The 13,532-nt window shown below is 41.7% G+C and overlaps 1 protein-coding gene across 1 annotated transcript in view; it reads right to left on the reverse strand.

Moving 5' to 3' along the window:
* Window positions 1-1,294: 1,294 nt before the first annotated feature.
* IMPG2 (interphotoreceptor matrix proteoglycan 2) overlaps window positions 1,295-13,532 on the reverse strand; it is a 78,360-nt gene continuing 66,122 nt past the window's right edge. Inside the window, exons 15-20 of the mRNA XM_056858530.1 lie at window positions 10,508-11,697; window positions 9,462-9,681; window positions 7,630-7,840; window positions 5,144-5,332; window positions 4,213-4,411; window positions 1,295-1,378 (exon numbers count right to left, since the gene is read on the reverse strand). Of these exons, the coding sequence (XP_056714508.1) occupies window positions 1,295-1,378; window positions 4,213-4,411; window positions 5,144-5,332; window positions 7,630-7,840; window positions 9,462-9,681; window positions 10,508-11,697 (2,093 nt within the window). The remainder of the gene's footprint in view (window positions 1,379-4,212; window positions 4,412-5,143; window positions 5,333-7,629; window positions 7,841-9,461; window positions 9,682-10,507; window positions 11,698-13,532) is intronic.

Here is a 13,532-nt window from a genome sequence, read left to right on the forward strand (position 1 = left end):
CCTCCCCAGAACCCTAAACAGAAAGAAAAACAAACTTTCACAAGACAGAAGAATTCAGTCGTAGAATGGTCAATGTCCCATTGAATTAAAATCTGCTCCTGTTACACACAAATGAAGTTGATTTTCATGACCTTTCAAATGCTGGACACCTCCCAGGATGTACAGCTGCATTCAAAATTATCCAATGATAAGCACCATTCTTCATATGTATCCACCCATTAAGCAGACAAGAGAATCCACTCATGAGCAGTTAAGATCCATACACTTTACTGAAAAGACTATAAGAAACTTTGCAAGCACACCTGTGCCTCATCCATGTGGCAAAATGGTCCATGAAGGATCCTTTCTACTGGATCTGTTTTTAAAGCAACTTCCTGAAAGGAAATAAATAGAGCAGTGATTATTTAAGTTCTTGTAAAAAACTGGATAAAGGTGATTCAATGGCCTTTTATGCTGGTACGTTTTCCAGCGGTAACTCCTGCCAACTGCTTACCACAAAGGTAGCATCCAATGATGACCTTCTAGGGTCATGGATCACATGCTGACTTGAACAACTGAATTTCCAGTAGTAGGCTGGAGTTAACTTTCCTAGAGCTCAGTTTGCTTTACCAGCTCTTTGTCCCGCTCCACCCCCTTCCCACTGTGATTAGTCAAGTGCCCATTACTCTTCTTATATAAACTTTTGGTTAGCAGATGTTTTAAATGAAATAAAGCCCCTACTGTGTTAGACTCCATGTGTTGTCCTTCCCTGTTCTTTCCATCTCACCTTATTCTATTAACTGCTCCTCTCTGAAACGCCTTTCTGAAATCCAGCTTATTTATTTCTAAACACATGTATTATGCAAAAATAAAAACGATTTCATATGCTGAATGCTAGCCCACATGTAATGGATTTGAGGTACAATTTTATCCATTGTAAGACCACTAGGAATAGAAATAACTTGATTGGAGGGGACTGTTAATATAACAGAAGAAGAATCTCTCAATAGTTAAGAAAATAAATGTAAAGTGAGTCTAATATTAATAACTGGCACTTTTGTATAGCATCAGATTTCCAATTAAGTGTAAAATCACTGTGGTCTTGTACTTACTTTCTTTGTTTCATCCAAATATATATTAAAAATCTACACAGAATTCAAATATAGTGGGATTTCACCTGCTGTTTTAAAAAATTAAAATGAGTCCTTGGATTTGCTGTGGGGCAGTTTTATTTTGAATGAATCCCTGCTGTGTGGAATATAATAAACAGGCTTGGCAGAGGAACATCTACAACATTATTTTTAAAACATCTAACTCACATTTGATGCTGTCTTACAAATTCTGCAAACTGCCGGTCTTTGGCATAAAGTTCTAGAATCCGTATTCTGTCTTGGATTTCCTAAAATATGAGGAAACACAAACTTTTAAACAGACACAATATGGTGACAACAAACTCCTACTTCTCAAGATTAGGTTGGATTCAGTGTTTCCCTTCTGCCAAGTTCGGTCCAAAAGCTCCATCCTGCTAATTTATGAATCTGCAACGTACAGCCTTGGGGTAGCATGCAACTGGACAGCCCAGCTGGCATGGCCCACAGCTCCCACTGACATTTGTGGCAGCTGTGCTGGTGTTGTTGGACTCCATGTCCCTGATTGGCTGCAGCTCCAAGTGAGGCCAGCTCATTGGAGTTAGGACAGTTGGGCACTGCCAAAGAGACACCACTAAAGATTGATGGCAAGTCCCAGGCAGGCTGCCAAGAGGTGCAACTGCCCAAGATGGTTGTCATGTCGATCACTCTGATTGCTTGGGTTACCAGCCTCTACGTTGGGCCTTGAATTCTCCTTGAATTACAACTCATCTTCAGACCAGAGAGATCAACTGTCATGGAAGAAATTGAAGTGTCAGAGGATGGACTATTTGGAATCACATCCCTGCTGACTACCCACCAAGACACCGTTCCTAAATCTCTAGGATTCTTCCAAGCCAGAATTGGCAGCCCTACTGGTTCCCCAAGCTCTCAAAACTCCATTTCTCATGAAACCCTGAAACTTGATGGAATATACATGGCTGAGCATGATTCATTCAAGAGGACTCTGCCTCCTACTATGAGAGTAATTAGGTGGGAGCAGAGAGGAAGTCAGCAGCTATGGTGGTGGCATGGAGTGGGAGGAAGGAAGAATGGAGAAGGCCCCAGTGGCTGGAACACTCTACCTGCCAACAGGAACAATAAGGAAACAAAAAAAATGAAAGTTAATGAAGTATCACTGTAAGAGATGGATGGCCACTCCACAACCTTCTCCCATCCTGTACACCCTTCTGTTGCCTTCCATGGTTTTCACCAGCCCTCTGCTCCACTCTCCCACTCCAGGCTTGCCTTTAGCTGCCCTTTGACTTCTCTGCTTCTATGGCTGTGAAACAGCAACATGGCCTCCAAAAGCTCTATGCCTTTGGCAAGCCTCCAGTCAAAAGGGCGGGGGGGAGCTCTTTTTGTGTGTGTAAAAGCTGGTTTTCACCCCATTTCAGTATTTTGGGGAGATTGTCCTAAAAGGGCACAAAGCATTAGCCCATTCTGGGCAAGGGCTGTGCTGATCTAGGAAACACTGCCCTTACTCTCAACTGGCTGCCTGCATGACACAATCACACAAGCAAATCTGATTTGCTGAAGAGCATCATGATGTCATCATGCTCACTACCTGATACACAATTCACTGGAATGACCTTCCTTAAGAAAACGACAGCTCCTTTAAAAAAAAAACGGTAGCAAAGGAGAGGTAGAAAACAAAGTAGGTGAGGGTGTTCCCCCCCCCGAAAATACTTCCTTATGTCTCAAAATACCTCCTTTTGATAAAAAATATATATGAATTGAGCATTCAGTACTGCTGCTAGCAGTTCCACCCGTGCAACACCAATGTTTTCGAGGTGTCTTTATGCACATGGAAGTGCTAGCCGCAGAGGAAGGAAGCACCTGAGCACAGGAGAGCCTCTGCAGTGGCTGGAGAGAAGTGCTAAAGAGGCAAACAGTGCCATAGGATGAAAGCTCTAGCTCACACTGCACCCTCCTCACATGACCCAGTTCAACATGGATTCCAAAATTTAAAAAATATATTTCTCATATACAGCATTATAATATATTTTACTTTCCTTTAGAAACTAGGCCAAAACTTCTCTATGGCCATTTCTGCATGGCTGTTTCCTCATGGTCACCCCGCCAACTACTTCGGGGCTTTGTTTTGATTATGCTTACATGTTCTGACCATCAGAGGTCACCTCGCTCTCCCTGTGCATTTCTGTGCATTTTCTCTGTGTTTTCTGGATGCCAAACAAAACCAGAAAACATGGAGGAAATGCGCAGAACCACACGAGGAGAGCAAGGGAGCCTCTGACAGTCAGAAAAGGCAAGCATAATCAAAGCGAAGCCCTGAAGTAGTCGGCGGGGTGACCATGAGGAAACAGCCATGCAGAAATGGCCTATTAGCCCTTTTACGGTCTGCTCCCAGCATGAGGGCAGTTTAATTAATATCATTTTAGACTGCTCTGTTTGGTTTTTTGTGCTTTTGTGCCCTGGTTTTTTTTTTAATTGGCTTGATTTTATTAGCATCTTTTTATTGATTTGCTTTTATTTATTTACAATACTTACTTGGCTTGTTGTATGCACTTGCTTTATTGACTTGTTTTTATTGGCTTGATTGGTTTTGTTTTGTTGTTTTAGTTGTGAGCCACCTCAAGCAAGTCTGGAGAGGCAACATTAGGGTTGTCAGTCATAGCTAGCAACCTAGTGGGAGCATTTAGGGGGGGGGGACAACTTCAATAGCACCGCAAGACATCAATTCCAGTACAAAGCCAGAAATGATGTCATAGTGTCGGGGCAACACTCTAGGTTTCATGCAAAACTCTATGGTTAAACAATAACGTTTTGGGTGAATCCTAGAACATTATGCTGAGGCAATGAAATCACCCCATGCTCCAAGCAGCAATGAGGATTGAGCCCCCAGCTGTTTCCCCCTAGTTGGCAAACAGATTTCCTGAATATTTGTAGTATTTTAAAACTATGCTTTTAATAAGATTACATTTTGTACCTATACAGTGTAGTCCTACACAGAGTTACACTCCTCTAAGCCCATTGGCTTCAATGGACTTAGAGGGTGTAGCTGTGTTTAGGATTACACCATGAGTGCTTAAAGTACTATAGCCAAGCCCTTGAGTTAGGACAGGGTGAAAATCAAAACAAGTACCTCTTTAGTGAGTTCACTGTTTTCATAAATGTGCCTGATCTCCTCACTGCTGTACTCAATGGATGACTCATTACTGGTGGAGCTGTAAGAAGTAAGCTGTGGATATCTCTTACAGTACTGGTTGTTTCCTGTAGCATCACTCTCATACATTGGGTTATATTTCACTGCATTTTCGATGGATGAGAGGCTGTCCCCTTGCCTATAAGGAAAGTAGAAATGTGCAAATGGCAAGTAGTACATTCCTATCTTTGCAAAATATTTCCCAAGTTGACTTGACCCTAATGTAGTCTGGCACACCAGACCACCTGGGAGATAAATCTTTGTCCACACTGCAAGGCCTCAGTTCAGGGTTCCTTGGAGATGTTAACAAACTGGAACTTATAGGAAATCATGAATAGAGTTGTGGTGGGTGGGTCGGTGGGTGGGTAGAGCAATGCTTCTAACTGATAGGTCAGTGCAGCCCTCGGTGATCTTGCTTAGAGCCCATGTGGTCTCTTCCATAGTGCTGCCTAAAACACCTGTGGTATTCTGCCCCGCTTATAAACCTATTAGGGGCTTAGTTGTCTTTGTAACTTTTGAAGGAGTTAGCAGATCCCATCTGACATCTGATGTATAGAAAAAGTTGCCCTGTTTTTAATATGCACCTTCCTCTGCCAGCAGCTTTAACATTTTCCCTTCCTCAGGCTTCCCACATTTAGCAAAGCCAAAATCAGCTGATATTTATTTCTATTCACACACCAGGCTTCCATCATACTTTTCTTGCCATTTAGCCCTAACTAGGAGCCAACCAATTTTTAAAAGGCCATTTTTGCTCACTGGTTGTATGCAAACTATAGTTATGCTCTCCTTCACTGTCCACCGGCTTGTTCCTTTGTCTCCTTTCAATACCCATCCTGCTTAAAGAATGAAATACTCTCCAACAGATCCTTACCCTAACGTGTCCTCCATTTCACTCTTTGTGTACTGATCTCGAAGGGTCCTGGCCAGGAAGAAAATGACAGCAGATGCTACGAGAAGAAAGCCAGCTACGGAAGCAATTGCAATACCCACAACAAGCGGTTCCGAGACATACTCTTCACAGTGCTCTCCTCTGTACCACCAGTTCTCACCTACACGGCATCTGTCATCCACCCCCATCAAAAGGGCAACGATAAAGAAAAACAAAGGAAAGTCATTCTGTTATCAACCTCAAATTAGAAGCTCATGTTAAATCTTCACCAATGTAAGACAGCAGGCACGTGAAACACAAAGGCATTGTGCATTCATAACTGAACTACAGGGAGCTAGCACAGAGGAGTGAAAAGAACATATGAGTAGTGCTATGAATAGGGTGAGGCTTCTCTCTGAAGCTGGGCTTCTTTCTACACTGAGGATCAACTGTGGTTATTGGAACAAACAGTATAACATAGGGAGACCGATGCACGTGATTTCTTTTTTTTGTAATTTTATTTTTATATTTGTTACTAACGATACAATACAATTAATGACACTAGGAAAATAATGAGAATGATTAGAATTAGAAGACAATTCATTTCAAAAAGCAATACAAGCAGTACATTCTGAGAATTTCTTAAAGGATAGAAAGAGTTTTATCATACAAGAGGTAACAGCAATTTGGTAAACCCTAGAAAGAGGTAATATTCAATTAAAACAGTTAAATTAGTAGTAAAAAAAGGATAATCATCTATTACACAAGTATGTTAGTACAATATTAGTTAAACAAAGAAAGTTCCAGTTGTAACACCACCTAACCACTGCACTTAAAGGAAAAAAGAAAAGTAAAACATACAATTACTATTATTAAACCAGTATAGATTCATTCTTAAAAGCAATAATCCATAACAAGGATTCTGTAATTCCTGTGAGATTCTACATTAGTCCATGTGAGATGTACCCACATTATAGTTCTGGTCAAAATCTAGCAAAAGATTATTTACGTTCATATTATTGATCTTTATATTTCTGTATCTTCATCTGTCTGTATGTTTTAGAGAACATAAAATTGTCAAGCATAATACTGTTCAGGATAGTCCAAATCTCCAAAACTGAGCAATCAACAATTTCTCAGCACCCGTCTACAATCAAATTGAAGCCATTTTCTCATTAACTTTCTGTATGATTTGTTTCTGAGGAATATTCACCAAAGATCGGCCTTCTGACCTCTGTATCTCCAACATTTTAGTGAACAACTTGTGTTTATCTTACTTATGCATGTTTACTCAGGCCGAAAACGCATGGCCGTTTTGTCCCATGAATCTCCAGCTAGCATAGCGAATCTTCCCACGCCGCACGCATGGCTGTTGCCCACCTGCGGGATCAACCCTCCCAATTCCAGACCTTCCCTGGGTTTTCCAAATGCTGCATTGCGGAGATTTTTACAGGTGATTCGCTGTACTAGCGGGAGTTTGATGGTGCATTTCGGCACCCAGGTCAACTCCCCACTTGTGGCCACTACAGAGGCCATGGTGATGGCAGCAGCAGCAAACCCCTCTCGCTCCCCCTGTGCCCTCCTCCAGCATTAGAAGAGGAGCGGTGGCAGCTCCTTCAGGTGTAAACAGTGCATACTTCCAGCCGCCGCCTCCACAGCATAAGTTGGGGGGCTCTGGGAAGAGCTGCCACATACGCATCCAAAAGCCACAAGGAAAAGGAGGCTGACTCAGCAGTGCTGCTCCTGGTCACCCAACCAACAAACTAGCTGCTCCTCCTCTAACGCTGGGGCTCTGGGCTGCAGGCTCTGGGCTCTGGGCTGCAAGGTTGGCTTAAACAGCAGGCTGCTGCCAGGGCAAGGGGAAGCGAAGGAGGGCATGGGAGCAGAGGAGGGAGGGGCGAACGGGGTGTGGGGGCCGAAAGGTGTCACCACTTCTCCCAGCAGGGAAGGCACCCCTCTTGTGATTTGTTTGTCCCTGTCCCTCTCCCCATGCGTTCAATTTTTTGAACGCGCGATTATAAATCCTGAGAGAGAACAGGGACAAAAAAATGGAAATCATGTGTTAACGGCCTCAGAAGGCCCACTAAACCCAATGAAGTTTACTTTCAATTCATTGTGCATAGAAGTTTTGCCTTCACTGTCAAGGTTTGAAGATACCACAAAATCTGAACAGCATACCTTCATTAAGAGTCATGGTCATCTTTTCGCATTTAGTTTAGCTTGTTCCTCAATGAAGGGTTCTTAATTTTACATTTAATCCAGTTTTAAATTGGTAATATTTAAAAAGAGGTGAAATTAGTTGTCTCCCTCTATTTGTTTCTTTGTTGATGCTGGGGAGTTTTGAATGATCAGGTTCCTAAATCTCTTGTCAACTGTGATTTGTTCCATTCTTTATCAAAGGTATCTGCTATACTTCAATAAAGAGGAGCTCCAGGAGTACAACATGTGTGATTTCTGCATTTGAAAAGCTAAGACAAACTTCCACTTACCTACATATTGCCCCTTGCCCTGGGATTATGTCACATTTCCCATCATTTTGACAAAAGTCAGGCTGGAGATCACAAATGCTAATACAAGGCAATCCATCGATGCTTAAATAGCCAGGATAACAGACACACTCGGCCTCCCCACTCCACTGATTCACCAAGCATTCTGAGAACTCATTGCACGCCTGGAACTTGCAAGGATCAGCTTGATCTCCTGAAAACACAGACCAAAAATGGATACAAATTGGACAGGACCTGCTGCCGTTAACTCTACCTTAGAGACTCGGGCCATTTGCTAGTTGGGAGAATGCAATCTAACACTAGGCTTTGTTCAGACATCATATGAAACCATAATTTTCCTTCATTGTCTGAATGTTATGGTTAATTATAGTCAATCAAACCAGGATCTGAAACCATAAATTTTGAAATGGGTTTATTAGCCCCATTTAGTCTTAACTATGGTTTTGTATAACGTATGAATGAAGACATCCTGGCTTAACCCTTGCTTGTTTCCAGGCAACATTTTGGCGCAAGGAGACAAGGAAGCCAGCATTTGTCAAGGTAGACCAAGATTTCAGTGATCAACTTGAGTGTTTAAACCCAGGTTTCCTAAATAATATTTTTCATTATGCCTGAACCAAGCCCAAGTCTATGCTGCACCCGTATACCAAGAATTTATGTATGTACTTCATTTATAATCTGCTTTTCTCACAGAGACTTAAGGCAGAAACCAAAATAACAATTAAACAGAATTGGAGAACACTGCTAATCCATTATGATGATCAATTTCTATGACAAGTTGGGAAATCCAAAAAAGTTCAGAGTTGCCGTTCAAAACTCACGTAGGATATGAGCTTATTATCTGCCCTTGGACAAGCTATTATTAACTCTATCTCCACTCTCCTATCTGCACTGTGGAGATCAGAGCATCTATTCAGCCTTCAAGTTCTCTAGATTTTGTGACACTTAGTAATTTCCACTGATTCTGTCCTCTACTTTGCCCCCTTTGCTATTTTTGAGGGTCCACTGTTTCCTAGGAACTATATATGGTGAAGCTTGAAGAATGTGGGAGAAATGGGAAAATTTTACTCTGTCCATGGGTGGTTAGATACATGCCAATACCTTTAAGGGTTGCTGTAAAGGATCACCGAGAACCCACGTAAACTTCTTTGAGTGTTCTGAAAGTATGATATAAATGCTCCTATTACTAAATAAGACAAGCAGGTAGCCTTCCTCAGATTTGAGGAGGCAGATGCTACATGTACCAAGTTCTCACTGAAGTGGCCTTTGCCACCTTAGTACAGATTTGAGATCACATGATCAAATACTTTGATACTACAAAAAAAGAAAGCTCACACAGAAAACCCAAATGTCAGAGGAAGTTGGATGGAACCTGTCTTCTTGACATCTTGTTTTCTAAGTGGAAGAAAAACAGTATGGAGGAGCATTCAATCACGCTGTCTTCAAATTTATTCAGTGACCTGAAGGCATTAATCATTCTTAGAATAGAATGAATATCATGTAAGAACTTAAATAATGTAATTTTCTTCAGGGGAAAAAACACCATCCAGTTCAAAGAGATTAATGAATCTATCTTTATCCTGGATGTCGACTAGCCAAACAAGGTCAGCCTCAGGTAATGACTTCATCAGATATCTGACAAAAGTGGCATTGACTCTCAAAATCTTCTACCCAGGAAATCTTATGGTTTCTAAGGTGCTACTGGACTCAAATCTAGCTGTTCTACTGCGAATCAAAATGGCTATCCTGTGAAGCTATCAAAAATAGTATAGCCTAGACAAGTCTACTGACCAAGCAACAATACTATGTAATACCTGATTCTACATCAAGGGAGTACTTGTCAATGGCCAGGTTCATGGTCTGGTATGCAGTGTTGCAAAAGTCTTCCAGAATCATGTACACAGCATTAGTGACATTGCGAGGCACAGGTCTCACGAATTTCATTCGACTGTTCACCACAATACTGCCATTTCTGAAATTCAGAATTTCCAGATTCTGGAAGCCCGTTAAATTGGACTGTAGATAAGGAACCAGCTACAATACAAGAGAAATCATACATAAATGCTGTGGTTATGTCTTCCCCACCCCCAACTGTGTGTTTAAACTCAAGATATGAGTTCAGCTGGTCATTCCCCAAATGTACTGAAATTTTACATTTTCATATGATGGTAACCAATCAAACCTTAATTCCATTTGGCAGGTAATGCATGTCATCTCCAAAAGTCAGTGCACTTTGAGGGGGAAACCATTAATCTGAATTCACACTAAGAGTAGAGTTGGGCCTATATCCAACCATACAGCTCAGCTGATGGAATAACATTTTCATTCATGGAAGATGAGATGGTAATATCTGCTAATTCCATCATTCCACTTTGCCCCCCATCCAGCCCCCCATTTCCCCCCACCGTTGTGTTCCCAGGGTCTTCTGATCCCCAGGAACACAATTTCAGGGGCTCAGTGGGCTGCAGCGGTCTGCAGCAGGAGGGGGAAGTGGGAAAGTCCTGCTTTGCACCATCCACAGAATTTGGCCAAAGTGTGCTTACCTGACCATTGTTTTTTATACCAAATAGATTGTTGTTGTTGTTATTGATGGCAAAGGTATAATGACATATGTGGCAATTCAAATGGATATAAGAAGAATGTCTAAATTCCATTATTGCTAAAAGTTTTCCCTTTTCCCTGATAAATCTAGGTCACTAGGTCACACAGTTTTTTGAATGTGGACCATCATAGCAGATCCAGATACAAAATAACCCAGTAGACTTGTAATCTGTCTTGTAAAATCAGAGTTCCATTAAGTTGGAAATTTCCCTGTGTTCCTTGCCCATAACAGCAACACTAGATTATAAAAACGTCTTACCAGTTCTAAGAAGCGTTGTTCCAGGGCTTTATATTCAGGGGAATTTTTATTAAACAAGTCCTCTGAAAACATCATATTAGTAACGCGAAGGCTAAAGAACACCACTAAAGCTCGTGCAGGAACAGTAGCACTGTGATCTTCATGAGTAGCCCACACTACACTGGCCATCTCTGTGGAACGGACACTTGTAGGCAGCTCCATGTGACTCTCAGTGATCCTTCTTTCTTCCTTCACTTCAGGGGAATAATAAGTTATACCTAAATAGTCCTGGTCTGTTACTTCATCTTCTTTTGTTACCAAGTCTTCTTCTAATTTGGTTGAGATCACTGCTGTCTGGAATTCTGTTGGCTGTGCAGCAGGCATGTCAGAGAGGACATCAAGAGAAGAGCTCACTGTACTAGGAGGAATATAAGTGCTGACCACTCCAGTGAAATCCTCTGAACCAGGGACTATGGTTAAAACTTCAAAACCTGTGACTTCTTCTGTGGCACTATCAGAAGGAGGAGTAAGAGTGGATTTCAGGACAATTGTTCCAAAGGCCTCTTGGGATACTGACTCAAAATCAGGCGGTTCCACAGTAAAAATATCAGTCACTAGATGTTCCACAGGAGTCACTGTTGAAATTGCTTCTGGTTTCACGAGTCCAGTCCACAGAGAGATGTTCTCTGGCTCTCTTGTTGTAACAAGTTCAAGTGGGTAAACTGTTGATGACTGCTCTGTGGCTTTGAGGGTTTGGCTTCCTGTTGTTTCAAAGATTATTTGATGGTCCTCGGTGGACTCCTCCAACGGTGTTATGCTGAACATCTCAGTAGATGTAGCAAGAACGCTTTCTATGGAGGAATCAAAAGGTGACAAGGAGATGACTTCCATTGGTACAGTCTCAGATGTATAGGAAACCCATACATCCTTATAATCATATACACCTGATCCCTCTGGCTCCAATGTAGCTTTATCCCTAGGCCATGCAATTGATGGTGGCTCCTGACCTGAACTAGAGTCGTATGCATCTGTATACATATCAGGTTGTAGAGTGCCCTCTTCTACATAACTTGTAATCACTTCCACAGGTTGTGTAGCTGATGGTATTGGAGTCAAAGGAATCATAGACTCACTTGTAGAAGGGATTTCTTTTGGCACGTGAGGAGTAGGACTCAGAGGTAAATCTTCTGGCTTCTTAGTATCCTCGAGCACTATAAAACAAACCAATGCAAAGGTAAATATTTCTTCCAAACTTTGTTTACTGGATTTTATTTCATTGAATCCATGCCCCCCCCCCACAAATATTATTATGTTTCCCCCAGTAAATGTCATCATGTCATCTCATTCTTATATTTATGGTATGGCTGCATTTTGCATATTATATACTGTTCTGGTCACCCCATCTCAAAAACAATATCTTACAGCTTGAAAACATACATAAATGTTCAACCAAAGTAATAAAAAGGATTGTTGCCCCAAAACACTCCTCCCCACATGGGGAACCACATTTTGGAGCTCCCCTACATCATCAGGCCTTGCACAGGCATAGGTAGAGAGAGAAGCAATCTTTGATTCTAAACCATAGAATTATGCTCAGACTATGTGCAATCAAAGGTGATTGCAAGAGGAAGCATCCTGCTTCCCATGAAAACTTGGGCACACCACAACCTAATGAAATCTCTGTGACTGTAACTGTCCAAGGCCCCTTACACCTGTTTAATGGCCAATGTTTGCAAGACAATAATTGAACATGCCATTCAAAAATATTCCTTACAATGTACGGTTTTCCAGAAAGCTAGTCAAATAGACAGGAAAGATAGCCTCATCTCCTGATGTATCAGCATTTGTCCTGGCCAAATTAGTCAGACAAATTTCCCCTCAAAAGCCCCAACATTGTCTATTACCAATGATCTCTAGTCATATGAGCCATCCCCAATGAAGGAACAGATGAAGTCTCAGACAATGTCATTAGGCTTGCAGGTATCCTATATCTTGGAACTGTCCAGATGCAATCAGCTCCCAGTTGTCAAGTAAAAGGGTATACAAAAGGGCCCCCTGAATCTCACCATTTTGAGTTGATTTTGCTTCTGAGACCTACTTCCACCACTAACATGGCAACTGGTTTCCATCCTTGAAATTTTTTGCACCACTGATAGAAGACGACAAGATTTCTTTCTCAGGACAAGAGAGTATGATCTAATTTCTCCAATCCTAGTTTACCCCTTTGAATCTTCCTGCCATGTCCTTCCTCCTTTCCCATTTTTTAGTTTCAAGCCTACCAGATCCTCATCCCAGCCTCACCCAGTTGGGTTCACTGCTCACTAGCTTCTCATAACCTTCCCATTCTTCCCTCACTCAGCTAGGGATTCCTTCCCCTTCTCCTACCTCCCCTTCCCATTTGCACGCCAGTACTTTTGGGTCCTTTCAAGGCACACACACCCTCACCACACACCTTTGCTTGTTGATGTTTTTTTCCTTGGACTAGCTACATCCAAGGAATGTGTTATTTATTTTTATTTATTTAAAATATTTACATCCTATTTTTCTCGCTGTCTACCGGACCCAAAGAAACATACATAAATTTAAAAACAAATACAATATTACATTAGCAAGAATATACAAATATATGGTTACCAGCTCCAAGTTGGGAAATACCAGGAGATTTTTGGGGTGGAGCCTGAGGAGGTTGGGGTTTGGGGATGGGAGGGACTTCAATAGAGTCCAATTGCCAAAGCGGCCATTTTCTCAAGGTGAACTGATCTCTATCAGCTGGAGATTAGTTGTAATAGCAGCAGATCTCCAGCAAGTACCTGGAGGTTGGCAACCCTATACAAATAGGAGTTGGCAGGTCACAACCTTCACTCATTGGCTATGACAGAGCTTCTGAAACCCATGCAAGGAGTGTGAGATTTTATAAGTCCCTCCCCCTTTTTTAATTGATATATTCAGTTCCTCACACCACAGTTTCTGATTAATATGGGTCTTTCTCCTGCCATCTACCTGAACAACCCAAAATTTTGCTTTATTGGGTCTTAAAATGCTGCCA

This window comes from Euleptes europaea, chromosome 12, assembly GCF_029931775.1.
Source record: "Euleptes europaea isolate rEulEur1 chromosome 12, rEulEur1.hap1, whole genome shotgun sequence".
Classification (NCBI taxonomy): Eukaryota; Metazoa; Chordata; class Lepidosauria; order Squamata; family Sphaerodactylidae; genus Euleptes; species Euleptes europaea.